The sequence below is a fragment of the Camelus dromedarius genome, chromosome 3, assembly GCF_036321535.1.
Source record: "Camelus dromedarius isolate mCamDro1 chromosome 3, mCamDro1.pat, whole genome shotgun sequence".
Lineage (NCBI taxonomy): Eukaryota > Metazoa > Chordata > Mammalia > Artiodactyla > Camelidae > Camelus > Camelus dromedarius.
Genome location: NC_087438.1, coordinates 28,726,158 through 28,740,244, shown reverse-complemented (window position 1 = coordinate 28,740,244; position 14,087 = coordinate 28,726,158). Strand labels below are relative to the sequence as shown.

Below are 14,087 nucleotides of genomic sequence, written 5' to 3'. Positions count from 1 at the left end.
CCCTCATGGAACATTCTCTCACCCTCTACTGTTTCTCTCCCTCGCCTTGCCTGGGGTCAACCAGATGCCCCAAGGAGCTCTGGGACCACCATCTACAGAGTCATCCCTGGCTCACAGATAGACCTTTATTCCCAGAGAGCAGCCTGGTGAGCCACTGGCCAGCAGGGTCTTCTTTCTCAAAATTGCTTGAGACCAGATTGCTAATATGGTGCTGACACTAATTCAGAGTGATTTTAATTGTTTCTATAAAGAAGCATCCTATTAAAAAATTTCCCTGGAACCTCACACACCTCAGGAGTAGCATTGATTATATTACAAGTTTTAAAAATATAGGATCATTTTCTACATCTTACTTTATATATTGCTGTTCTTCACTTAATACATCATGAAATGATTTCCATATCATCAGATATTATTCTGCCACATAATTTTCAATTTTCAGTTTTTTGCGGAAAAGCCTAAATGGGCATTCTATGATTTATCTAACCAATCTTCAGTTAGGCATTTAGATTTCTTTCCCAAGATTTTACTATTGTAAACAGTGCTATAATAGACAAATTTATCACAGATAAATCTACAATCTAAGATTATTTCCTTAGGAAATATCTTAGAAAATGGAATTTCTAGACAAATATTATTTTAAAATGTAGTCTTTTTTGGTACAATGTATCAACTTGCTTTCCAAAAATGTTTTTATCCTATTACTATTCACATTTACAATGTATGATAAAGACTGTCTTCCACACCCTCACCAAAACTTGGAGCTGTTACTCCTTTATTTTTTTATTTTTTTTAACATTTTTTATTGATTTATAATCATTTTACAATGTTGTGTCAAATTCCAGTGTTCAGCACAATTTTTCAGTTATTCATGGACATATACACACTCATTGTCACATTTTTTTCTCTGTGAGTTATCATAACATTTTGTGTATATTTCCCTGTGCTATACAGTGTAGTCTATTCTACAATTTTGAAATCCCAGTCTATCCCTTCCCACCCTGTTACTCCTTTATATCTCTGCCTATTTGATACTTAAGAAGTGGCATTGCATTTCCATCTTCTGTAAGTGCATTGCCTGTTGGCATTTCGTCTATGAATTGCTTGAAAGCAGAAACTTTGCAGCAGTACATTTGCTCTAAGATGAAATTTGAACCTGAAATAGTTCAACTAAGATTCCTATAATACATAAATATGGGTTGGAGATTAGAATTGAACAGAATTCAAATAGGCAGTGAGATTTCCCTTGTGGCACATCTTCAAAAACTTACCTTCGATCAAGGCATAAAGTAAGCGATAGAAGCTCATGGGATTGTTAACATCTAGCTTTTGCCAAAGCCTCCTTACTTTTGCAAAAACAAAGACAAAAACCTAATTATTACCCTTGATTTCTCTTTCACTTTTCAACCCAATGTTCTTCAACTCAGTCTTGGAAAAGGGAGAAGCCTTATAACCCAAATCTAGGTTCTTCTTTATCCACTTAGAGCTAGTATTAAGATCCAGGTCCCATGACTGGTAGTGGGATTGAATTCATGACAGAAGGTCACCAAGGAGGCACAGTCAGCAGGCTATCTGATGGTGGCACCTCAGGAGGTCCACGTCTGGGGCTTCTGATCTTCATGCCATGTCTGAACAAGGCAATTTCACATAAGAGACAGCAAATGAGGGCCTGATATGTATGCTGCCCAATTCTAATCATTATTAAATCATCTTGTCTATATACACGACTATTCCTTTTTTCACTGCCTGACCAACACCTTTACCCAACTGATATCTCCCTCAGAAACTCATGGTAGAAAAGAGCTGAAAGTACTATTCAACTATGCATTTATTTAAATTGTTTTTTAAAAATACAAACTTTTTCTCTAAAAATTATAATGTAAGAACATTATGGTCAAAAATACATACAGAAAATAAAAGAGATTTGAACACCAGGGAGTATAAATGGTTCCTGTCTATACCACCACAGGTAGGTCAGGTGTTTGGGGGGTTGTTTAGTGTTAACTTCCATTTTCCTTATTTATCATGGAGAAAATTTCTTCAGGGAACTCTCCTATTGCAAAGAATTTTTTTCTTTTCTTTCCCACAAATTATTTTTTTCAAATCTAAGGGTCTTATGATTTAGTCAAAATCTATCTTTACTATTAGCCCATTACCATGCATATATCAAAATCCCACAGTCTCCAGGAGTCTAATTTTGTCCAAAAAGAAGGAACATAAAAAGTTACAATACTTAACCAATATTGCTCAAGCTAGCAGAATGTTTTGGGGTAGTCAAACTAAAACATGAACATTTCTTAGTAAGAGATTTAAGTTATTTAAATATCCTTTGGTCCTGCACACAATCAGGAAACTGATATGGCCTGCCTGTAGCAACCTTCTTTCATGGGTGAGCAAAAGTCAATGTCAAAGGCATGTCTGTTTGTGTAGCACTACAGAACAGCATCAGTGTACAAACCACAGCATTCATGAAGAGAGGAAACTAAAAATGTCTTTTATACCCAACGCACTCATGGCAAGTTGAGATATTGTTCATTTTAAGTGGAATTGAGTGTCACCTTGATTAAACTGTGCTCTTTATTACACTGTGTTCTTTGCTACCCTTTTCCTTCTCAATCTAAAATGAAATAAGAAAAAGTTTAAAATGGAACTTCAAAGTAGCATGAAGTTCACTTTCCAAAAGGTAGAACACAAAAGTCTTCCCAAGGAGCCTGTTTTTATGGCTATTAAAAGTTTTGTCTAAACTTAAAAAATATTCACCATCAACCACAAGGAGGGAAAAATTTATTCAATAAACATTCATTTAGTATCTAATATGTGGAAGTCACTGTACAAAGTAAGGTGAGGGGCCTCATGATAAAGGAACTTTGTACCCTCAAATTGTTCACAGTAGTTGGAGAAGTTACTAAATTTTCACAGTAATTACCTGAATGACTTTAATGTCTGGCCTGGAAAAATTTCATAGGTTGCCATGCCAGCCTGAGACCTGAGTCTTAGAGGATGAATTAGTGAAGGTGGTGGCAGGGGCCTTTTCATGCTGGTAGTCTGAAAATCCTCTTGCTAAGAGCATTTAAGCCATAACCAAACTAAAAGAGTAGTGACCATGCCTTTTCCATAAACCTGGGGAACTGACATCCTCCCTAGATGAGGAACAGTCCCCTGTCCTTTACCAAACCCTAGAGTTCCCAACAGCAAAGACTTTGCCCAGCTAGAATCTTCTCTAGCTGGTTGACAGAGGGCATAAAAGGGAAATTCATGCTTTTTCATGAAATGTTTACTGCTGAGGACTTATGCACTGATGCACTTGGGAGTATCTCCTAAGTATCACCATTTCCTTTCCCTGTTTTCTCCCATTAGTTGAAACACATAAGAAAAAACTGATATCTGCCCCCAAAAAATCTACAGCCTGATTCTCAGGATGACTTAAGTATTTCAGCAACACAAATTATCCCAAATCCATCAGATACATTTCTTTTTGAATACTCATACCTGCATCCCAAATTCAGAGTTGAAATCAATTGATGAAGCAGAAATAATTTAGCATCTTGTGAAGAACTGAGCGGGACAAACCAATAGATGGACCATAGTTACTGCTCTCAAAGAAAGCACATGTAACTGTCTTGGGAAAAACAAACTAACAACAAAGCATAAAAATGTCAGCTGTAGTACTGACAAATTAACACCATTAAAATATAGTTAAAGAAAACATCGGCGTGGAGGTACATGGCTATAAAATGCTTCATGGAGGAGATGAGGCTTGTAGACCCTGGACATGTGGGGCAAAGTGAGAAAGCGTGTATCAGTCTGGAAAAAAAAAGGAGAACACGGGCAAAGGACAAAACTGGAACCCCTTTGGGGTCTTGATTGGGAAACAGAGGGAGTCACTTGGGATGGAGAAAGCAGAGAAGATAATGTTGGGAAGGGATGTAGAGGCCAAACCGTGGAGGGCCTTGAACTTTGATTAAAACATGCATTTATATACATGAGTCTATAACCCTTCATTCAAAGTTGATTTAATATACTTGGCTTTGATAACTTTAGCCCTAAATGATCATGTTAAAACTCTTTCATAAACACAAGATTTATATGAATGATAAAACAATAGGGTGGTTTTGAAACCAGGCCTCATTAAAGTTTCACCCAGTTTAACTGCGTCTTAAACATCCAGATTCCCAGTCATAAGCCAGGAATATTCTAAAAAGAAAGATACAAATGTAGTACAAAGTTACGTTAAAGAGTTCAGTTCTGAGAATCATCAATGATTTAAAACCTGTCCCTACCACTAACTGTGGGACCATGGGCAAATTGCTTAACCTCTCTGAGCTCCGTTTCCTCAACTGTAGAACGAGTATGATAACATGGAGTTCATATGTTTTCTGTGAGAACCAAGTGAAATAAAGCACACAAAACCCAAGTCACATTGTGCGGCCACAGAGCAATAAGTGGTGACATGTGTAAGTGTCCTCAGGTGATGCCAAGGAGAAAAGAACATGCGGGACAGACTGGAGACTTTGTGGAAATGGGTTGACAGAACGTAGTGACTGACTGGTTGTGGGCGTGAGTGAGAGGGAGGTGCCAGAGGTGGGCCAGCTCCCACGTCTTACTGGCTCACCAGTGCACTCTCCTCTCTGACATCCAGATAGTTGCATTTGACCATGGTTGGGCCTTTCAGGTCATTGTCTTTGTTCCAGCACTCTCATTTATCACCACCAAAGTGCTCACCATTCTGTGGACAAGTTAGGTAAAATCAAACTTGGTGAATCACACTGTCTCTCTCTCATTGCAGAAGCCACCTCCAAGTGCATCTGCCTGCTGCCCTCTCAGTGCCTCAAGGGTGGAAACCAACTCTACTGTGTCAAAATGGGATCCTCGTTGAGTGCGAGAACACTGAACATCTGTGAAGTAGGAGCTGTAAGATGTGCCAACAGGAAAGTGGAAATACTGCATCCTGGGAGGTGTTAGTCCTAATTCAGTGACTGATAAACAGATTTACTGTCCAAAAATATCACTGCCAAGGGACACTCTTGTGCAAACAGAAGACGGGCATGTCCAAGAGTTACTGACATAATTTCTTTTGTGTTAGTTTCACATAATCTTTCTCCCTGCCTCTCCTGTCTCAGCCTCACCCATCCAGTTCCAGTCTGTAATGCTGGGTAGCCTACCCCTAGGTAATAACCTGCACATCAATCTAGTAAGTTCTTCTGTTCATCTTGCACTAAAATGATAGGACTTCTAAGGACCTTTTATAAAGCCTGTGGTATTAAGCATCCTGACAAGTAGAAATAAGAACAAAAAAACATAGTTTTCTTCAATGAATCAATAAACATAGAAATCTACAACACTTGGCAATATACATTCTTTTTTTTTTTTTTGGCAATATGCATTCTTGAAGCCCAACTTCCATGCATTTGTCCAAGAAATAATTGTGAATGTCTGTAATGTGCCCAGTACTGTTTGAGGTGCTGGGGAATCAGCTGTGAATAAAACAGACAAAATCCCTTGCCTTCATGAAACTCACATTCATGGGGAGGAAGACATACAAAACATAAAATAAGCATATAACATATGCTTATGTTTAATGGTGATAATTGTTAAGAAGAAAATAATTCAGAGAAAGTGAATCCCATCCTTAAGCCTCATCTCATGCAAGGAAATATTCCATGGTTAATAAGCATCACAGTAAGGATGATTGGACTCAAGTGAAAATTGCTTTGCTTAAAGTAATAAACTTCTTGAATTTGAAAAAGAAAAAAAGACTCTCTCTGCCTCAGCTAAAGTGCATCCTATAGCTCAGTGGTAGACTGCATGCTTAGTGTGCATGAGGTGGTGGCTTCAATCCCCAGTCTCTATTAAAAAACCTAAAAATCAAAAATAAAGTGCATTAAAAAGTTTTTAAAGTATGTAATAGGTTGAAAGTTATTAGAGAATTTCAAAGGAATAATTTTAAGGTAAGTCATATCTTTCATATTAGGCTATACCAAGTAGACACCCATTTCTTAGAGAGGTTAAGGTGTCCTAGAATGAAACGTGCCTCTGCCCATGTCCTCTATGAAGAGTTGGAAATACACAAGAACAACCTCTGTCTCTTTCCTACCCCAGGTCCTCTGACCTACAAGCCTGGCTGGTACTGGAAGTAAGGAAGAAGATGAGATATAAATTGGATATAAGATTAGAGACTTAAACTGGACTGACTTTTAAAAATAGTAACTGACTACAGAATAGCCATCATTAAAAAGTCTACAAATAAATGATAAAGAGGCTGTGGAAAAAAGGGAACCCTCATACACTGTTGGTGGGAATGTAGCTTGGTGCAGCCATTATAGAAAACAGTATGGAGGTTCCCCAATAAACTGAAAATAGACTTACCATGTGATCCAGCAAACCCACTTCTGGGCATATATCCAGAGGGAACTCTAATTTGAACAGATACATGCACTCCAGTGATCATAGCAGCACTATATACAATAGCCAAGACTTGGAAGCAACCTAAATGTTCATCAGCAGATGACTGGATAAAGAAGTTGTAGTATATTTACATAATGGAATACTACTCGGCCATAAAAAAGAATCAAATAATGCCATTTGCAGCAACATGGTTGGACCTAGAGATTATCATACTAAGTGAAGTAAGTCAGACAGAGAAAGACAAATTCTATATGACATCACTTATATGTGGAATCTAAAATATGACACAAATGAACTTATTTACAAAACAGAAACAGACTCATAGACATAGAAAACAAACTTATGGTTACCAAAGGGAGAAGAAGAGGGGGAATAAATTAGGAGTTTGGGATTAGCAGATACAAACTATTATATATAAAATAGATCAACAATAAAGTCCTACTGTATATATAGCACAGTGAACTATATTCAATATCCTGTATTAAACCATAATGGAAAAGAATATGAAAAGAATACGTATGTGTAACTGAATCAAAAATGGGATTTGACAGAACGTAAAGAAAACTATGATTATGATTTGCTAGGGCTACCATAACAAAGGACCACAGACTAGGTGGCGTAAATCAGTAGAAATATATTGTCTCCCAGTCCTGGAGGCTAGAAATCTGAAATCAACCTGTCAGCAGGGCCGTGTTCCTTCTGAAACCTGCAGGAGGGAATTCTTCATTGCCTCATCTAGCTTCTGGTGTTTGCCAGACATCTTTGGCTTTCCTTGGCTTGGATGCATCTCTCCATTATTTGCTTCCATCATCTCATGGCCATTTTCATTGTCTTCCTCCTGTACATGTCTGTCTGCCCAAATGTGCATTACTGTATGAGGACAGCAGTCTTGTTGAATTAGACTATCTAGATAAATAAATAGGATCAAGACGACGAGCTTGCCTCTCCTTGCAACTACAATGAAACCACAAGTGAATGCTAAACAACCATCGAAAAAAGACTAGACCTAGCAAAAAAGATCTTCTGCAACTGGAAGCATAAAGAGAGAACCATAGCAGGATGGTAGGAAGGATGTGCTTGTGATATAATTGGGACCCATACTCCCCTGGTGGTCGACCCACAACCTGAAGATTTGTTAAGTTGCAGAGGCCCTCCCACAGGAGTGAGAGCTCTGAGCCCCACATCAGTCTCCCCAGCTTGGGTCTCGGCATTGGGAAGAAAAGGAGACCCCAGGACATCTGGGTTTGTAGGCCAGGAGAGCTTGGCTCTGGGAGCCCCACGGGACTGGGGGAAATGGACACTCCATTTATTTGAGAAGCATACACAAAAACTCATGTGCACCAGGTCCAAGGGCAGAGGCAATGATTTCATAGGAAGCTGGCTCAGACCTGCCTGCTGGATTTGGAGGGTCTCCTGGGGATCTGGGGGACGGCTGCGGCCCACTCAGGGGACATTAAAGCTGGTGGCGGACATTCCTGGATGTTATTCTACATAAGTTTTCCTGGAGGCTGAAATCTTGATTGAATCATTAGACCGAGACTTAGCCCCACCCAACAGCCTGTAGGGAAGCCTCAGGCCAAACAACATACAGGATGGGAACACAGCCCCACGCATCAGCAGACTTCCTAAGCCACTTAGGCCTCTAGACACAGCCCTCCCCACCAGAGGTCCAGGACCAAGCTTCACCCAGCAGTGGGCAGGCAACTGCTCCTCCTGCCAGGAAACCTGCATAAGCCTCTAGTCCAGCCTCATCCACCAGGGGGCAGATACTGGAAATAAGAAAACAACAATCCCAAGCCTGTAGAAGGAATCCACAAACACATAGAAACATAGATGATATGAGGCGGCAAAGGAATATCTCCCGGGCCAAGGCACAAGGTAAAATCCCAGAAGAAGAATTAGACTCTTAATGACCCTGCTCTCTAATGAGGTCCCACTCTAATGACCTAATATTAGCTGGATTACATCTGCAAACACCCTATTTCTAAATAGGGTCACATTCACAGACACCAACGGTTTGTATTTCAATTTAGCTTTCATTGCAGACACAATTCAACCCACAACACTGTAACTGGGGAGAAAAATGTTTCCTGCTTACACTTCATAATATAATCAAAGGTTTATACCAGCTATTACATTCATATTGCTTGATTAAAATCAGTCATGCCTACTTGCTTTAAAATATTTTATTCTTTTGCTTGTAGCAATCTTCTCTTTTAGCGGTGATTAGTTGGCCTTTTTACCACTTTAGTTACCTTTGTTTCAAAGGATTTTTTGAGTGCACTAATCCATTAAAGTTTGCATGAGGCTAATTTGCATACATTTACCAGTTGAATTTTTCACATTCTGATATTAATATTAATAAAGCAATTTAGTATAATAAGTGTTAAGGGAGAGTGAAGCAGAGAGCAAAGCTGAAACATATTAAATACCTGGAATTCAGACCTAGAATCTCCAATGCTGTCCTAGAAGATTAAATACATTCTAGATCAAAGGTAAAAGCTTTATCCTCTTAGGCTGTTAGAGATGAATGCTAAGCATTCATGCTTGTAGCTTAAGTAACTGGAAACCAATTCAGGTTCTTTTTTTTTTATTATGGATTTTAATTTTTGTTGACTCTGCAAGATATTGACAAAATAAATAAGACTCCAGTTTAAAGAACTTTATAAATAGACATGACATATCTCAGATGTCCAAGAAGCAGAGTTCTAAGACTATGATTTTTCTAGTCCTCTGGTGAGGTGACTGACAGTCAAGCTTAACCAAATATTTCCTCTTTTTGGCAGTCTTCAGTAAAGCTCTAACTTCTAGACTAAATTGTTACTGTTTTTTCACTTTCTACAAGAGCCTGCAACTTGCACTATTTACAAAAGCTGAGACAGAAGCAACCTAAATGTCCATTGACAGATGGATGGATAAAGAAGTTGTTTTGGAATAGATAGATAGATAGATAGATAGATAGATAGATAGATAGATAAATAGATAGATAGATGATAGATAATAGATAGATAGATAAACATAATACTACTCAACCATTTTTTTTAAAAGAATGAAATAATGCCATTTGCAGCAACATGGTTGGACCCAGAGATTATTACACCATGTGAAATAAGTCAAAGACAAATATCATATGATATCACTTATATGTGGAATCTAAAAACTGATACAAATGAACATATTTATAAACCTGAAACGGACTCACAGACATAGAAAACAAACTATGATTACCAAAGGCTGTAGGGGTGGGGGTAAATTAGGTGTTTTGGATTAACATATACACACTACTATACATAAAACAGATAAACAACAAGGACATACTGTAGAGCACAGGGAACTGTATTCAATACCTTGTAATAGCCTATAATGAATATATGTGTAGAACAAAAGGATCTGAAAAATAGTATGTATATCTTTTTCAGATTGTTATATAAATGTATAACTGAATCACTTTGCTATACACCTGAAACTAACATGACATTGTAAATCAACTATAAATTAAAAAAAATTTTCTGAAGACTGCAACTTCCACAACCAACATTCCTTAGTTTTAGAGATTGAATTCTTCTGTTATTTCCAGAAGAGCACCCACAAGCTGAACTAAATCCCTTCCTAAATTCTAATTCTGAGCAACAAAATCTGACAGAGCATGATGGCTCTGGTTGGCGCTGGGCACTGAATATCCTGGAGCTTGATTAATTGGATTCTAGATGGCTGGCTGTCTCTAAGGTCACCTTCATTCTTTTGGGATACATCGTGTGTGGAATCAAGGAGGCATCAGCTTCTAACCAAACAAATGGCCTGCAAAATCATAGTTATATCCATTTTCTTTTATGAGCATGAGACAGGCCACTGCTACACAATTTGTCTTCTTGACAGGTTCTAGCTGTACATTTCAGCTCCATGTGTCAAATGTCAGTAGGAGTACATGTCAGCAATCAAGGGACTCCAAGGGATGGACGGTGCTTTGAAAATCATGCTCACAAAGATTTATATAGACAGATGTTCATCACAACATTATTTATAATACAAAAAATGACAGAGCCTGAATGTCTAATAATAAATTGCACCCCCTCTATCTGCTGGAACAGTACAAGACCACTGATAAGCACCTTCTAAAAAGATTTTGAAGGACATAATAAAAAGTGAAAAACCAGGCTGCAATACTGTGTATGCTTACAGCTATGTAAATTGTGTGTGTATACATGCCTTTAAAACAATGATTGGGAAAACAAAATTCTGGAATTTGGAATTATTTTTATTTTCTTATTTATATTTGTCTGAATTTGCTACATGTTCTATAATCAGCATGTAAATTTTAAATATAATTGGTCATGAAAATCATTCATAAAAATGTTCTCTTCTTCTTAGGTAGAGAAAGGAGAGAGGTAATTCTTGTAGAGAAAAACGATGGCAAATTGGCCTCAGAGTTCAAGCCAGCCCAACTGGTCTGGATTTGCACACATGAGGCAGGTAGTAGCTTCCAGCCAAACATGTGAGTCTCATACACATTCATTTATTCATCCATGAGCAGACATCTGAATACCTGTTAAGTCACAAGAGTTATAGTTGTGCAGAGATTTTGGAGGTACTTACAGCACCTGGGAAGACTTTAAATGTACACTTAAACCAATACTATACAAAATAGAGAGCTGTTTAAAAATTACAGGTGTAGATAACATCTTTCGGGAATTAAAAAAAAATCTGGACAGTTAATAAAATACAATCAAACTTAAATTCTCAATGTTTTATAACATTTGGAGACACTGAGTAGCTGTTTGAACTTGGATAAATATCTGATACTGTTTTCTCATGTGAAAAGGGAGACAATACCAGCTAACTCACTCTACTTGTTCTGAGGATTGGCTGGAGTATATTATATATATATAATATATATTTGTGTAACATGTATTTGTATAATATTACATATATGAAACAACTACTAAAGAGCTTAGGATAAAATGTGCATTCAACTACTAAAATGTTTTATTATTATTATTATTATTATTATTATTATTATTATTATTATTATTATTATTATTGTTATTATATACCAATGGAGAGGAGTGACTGGACTTCTGCCTTTATTTCTTGTCAAGTGAGACACCCCTCTATTGCCAATCTTGCCACTGAAGCGTGATTTATTAATGAGCCCATGGGCTTATTTAGATTGTTTGCAGGAGAGAAATGGCTGGAGTATTCAGACTAAGTATTCAGATTAACTAAGCTGATGAAAGGTGCTTGTTCCCTGTGCTCAGGCAGGCATGACCACGATGACAAACATTACCAATAAAGGTTTTAAGTTCTGTTTAGAATGAATCACCCTTTATACCAAATAAATGCAGATGGCCCAATGTTTGCAATCAAAAACCTAACAGTCTATGATATTCAAGCAATATAGACAGAAGACCCAAAGTGAAGAGGAAACTAGACTGGACAGCTGGAAGTACACTCCAAGGAGCACTTGCTTAATGCCACCCCCCCACCCCAGTATGCAGTGACATAGTAGATTTGTAATAGGCTGCATTTTACCTCAACCATGACCTTAACACGAGGGAAAAGCCATGTCATTTTTCAGAGTCATGAGATGAGATTTCACTGTCCTTCATGAAGCTCTCTTTGTAGTAACAGCAGGGTATAGAGCTCAATCCCAACTGAAGCATTACCATCTTGGTGATAACAACTGGAAACTAATTGTTGCTTTGGAGCATGTCTCCCCTTCCATTGAAAGGCAGTGATCCACACTGGTACATCTCTGCAGTTGTCAGAAATACTGCTCACCAGCGGCTCTCCATCTCCAAGGGACCTGGTAGGAACATACTTCTTGGCCTCCATGAGTTGGGGGCCCATGTAATTGGTTCTGACCAGTAAAATGTAACCAGAAGTACATGTGTGGCTTCTGGACAAAACATGCACTTGCTGGCATGAAGATTTCCCCCAACCGCCTCCTCCCTGTGGCATGTTTGAAATGGTGGCTCCTCCATCAGCCTGAGTCCTGGAGTCACTAACAGGAGCAGAGTCCTCCATACTGCAGTGAACTTCTATGGGTGTGTGGCATGAGCAAGAAATAAACTTTTCTGAGATCTGAAGGTGGTATATTTGTTGCTGCATTACCTAGCCTACCTGTCTGAAAGTAACTGACATCAGAAGCTGTTCTCTTTCACTTGTCCAAACTGCATTCCAGAACACTGCTTCCTACAGGCGTTACCAAGTAAATAGGAATTACTATTGCTTTGAACATGAACTATAATCACTAGGATGCTTGGGGGGGAAAAATACAGAACAAATTAAAATTAGGAAAGAGTGATTATATTTAGCTCTTAAATACATTCTTAATTGCATCCGTCATTTTATAGAGAAATTGATTAGTGGAAAATTGAAGTTAAAAGAAAATAAATCCTTATATAGAAAGTTTACCGGCTAAGATTGAAAAGAAATATAAATGCAAAAATGGTGAACACACTTTTAAGAAACTCCTTATCATATTTGGTAAATTTGTTAGAATCTGAGAAACATTTATTATTTTAAAAAGCATTTCAAAGTTAATTAAATCTACTTCATATTTCTTGATTACCAAATCATTCCTATTATATTTTATGCCAATTGCTTATCAAAGCTGCATTCTAAAGAACTCCAGGTATTTGCTAATGATGCAGATATACAAAAATGGATTCTTCATTCCAATTTCTAATGCTTGGATATACTAAAATCTAACTAGTAAACTATAGCAGGTAGTATTTATTGCCCCTCCCCCCAAAAAATTTATTCAGCCCCCAGCTAATGACCAGTAATTCAGAAGAGGCTGATACCAGTCCCAACACTAGACCCAGGAAGTAAACCACAGTTGGTTTAAGTCAGTCAGTAGGGTTCCATTTCCCTTTCCCATGTGGTTTGGGCATGTGCAGGTGATGCAAATCTGACGAATGAGAGGTGAGGAGCATCTTCTGGAGGGCTTCTCAGAAGGAGATCCTTACTCTTCAAGAGTTCACAGGAAGAGATGATCAGTTCTGAATGGTGCCATGTCTGAAGGTGATGCTTGAACCTGTCGCAGCCGTCTTGCCACCATGAGGAGGTTTCCACTTATGGTCTAAGCCAACATTTGAAAGAGGCTTCAATAGAGACATAGAAAAAACCTAAGTGAGAACAGATTAGAAAACAAAACAGGCTGGATTCTATTCAACTATAAACAAAAATTTTTTAGTACTCTTTGCCTGGCTGCACTTAAGGGCTGACAGCAGTTGATCATTCGACACTGAACATTAGTGATCATAGCCCTGATTGTTCACAAGTCTGTGTTATGGAGCAGAGCAGACAGAGGTTAACAGCAGAGCTATGAGGTTGAATTTCCCTTTGTGGGTGGCTGTCTTCTTCACTTGATCAATATGCCCATGTTACTCAAGACTAGAGATCTCATTTTTCAGGTTGTTGTGTTTCTCCTCTTAGTTCTAAACAATGCCTTTAGTCTTTGGAGGACTTTATTGCTCGCCTCCCTTCCCAAAGAGAGTGACTGGGCAGGAATGAAGAAGGAGGACTGAGCCCAAGCCCAGGACCTCTGTCCATCAATGCAAGGGCTCCAGAGTAGATGACCATAAGACTGGTTTTCAAGGAGCTAAGGACAAGTGAACTGAGAGTAACTCAGGAGTGTGGTTTCTGTGTCCTCAGTCACTGGAAACCATCCCCTTAGC

General features: G+C 38.3%; 1 protein-coding gene across 1 annotated transcript in view; it reads left to right on the top strand.

Moving 5' to 3' along the window:
• Positions 1 to 5,274, top strand: part of C6 (complement C6) — a 55,872-nt gene extending 50,598 nt beyond the window's left edge. The window contains exon 18 of the mRNA XM_011000763.3: positions 4,787 to 5,274. Coding sequence (XP_010999065.2) covers positions 4,787 to 4,962 — 176 coding nt within the window. The 3' untranslated portion in view covers positions 4,963 to 5,274. The remainder of the gene's footprint in view (positions 1 to 4,786) is intronic.
• The last annotated feature ends 8,813 nt before the right edge of the window (positions 5,275 to 14,087 follow it).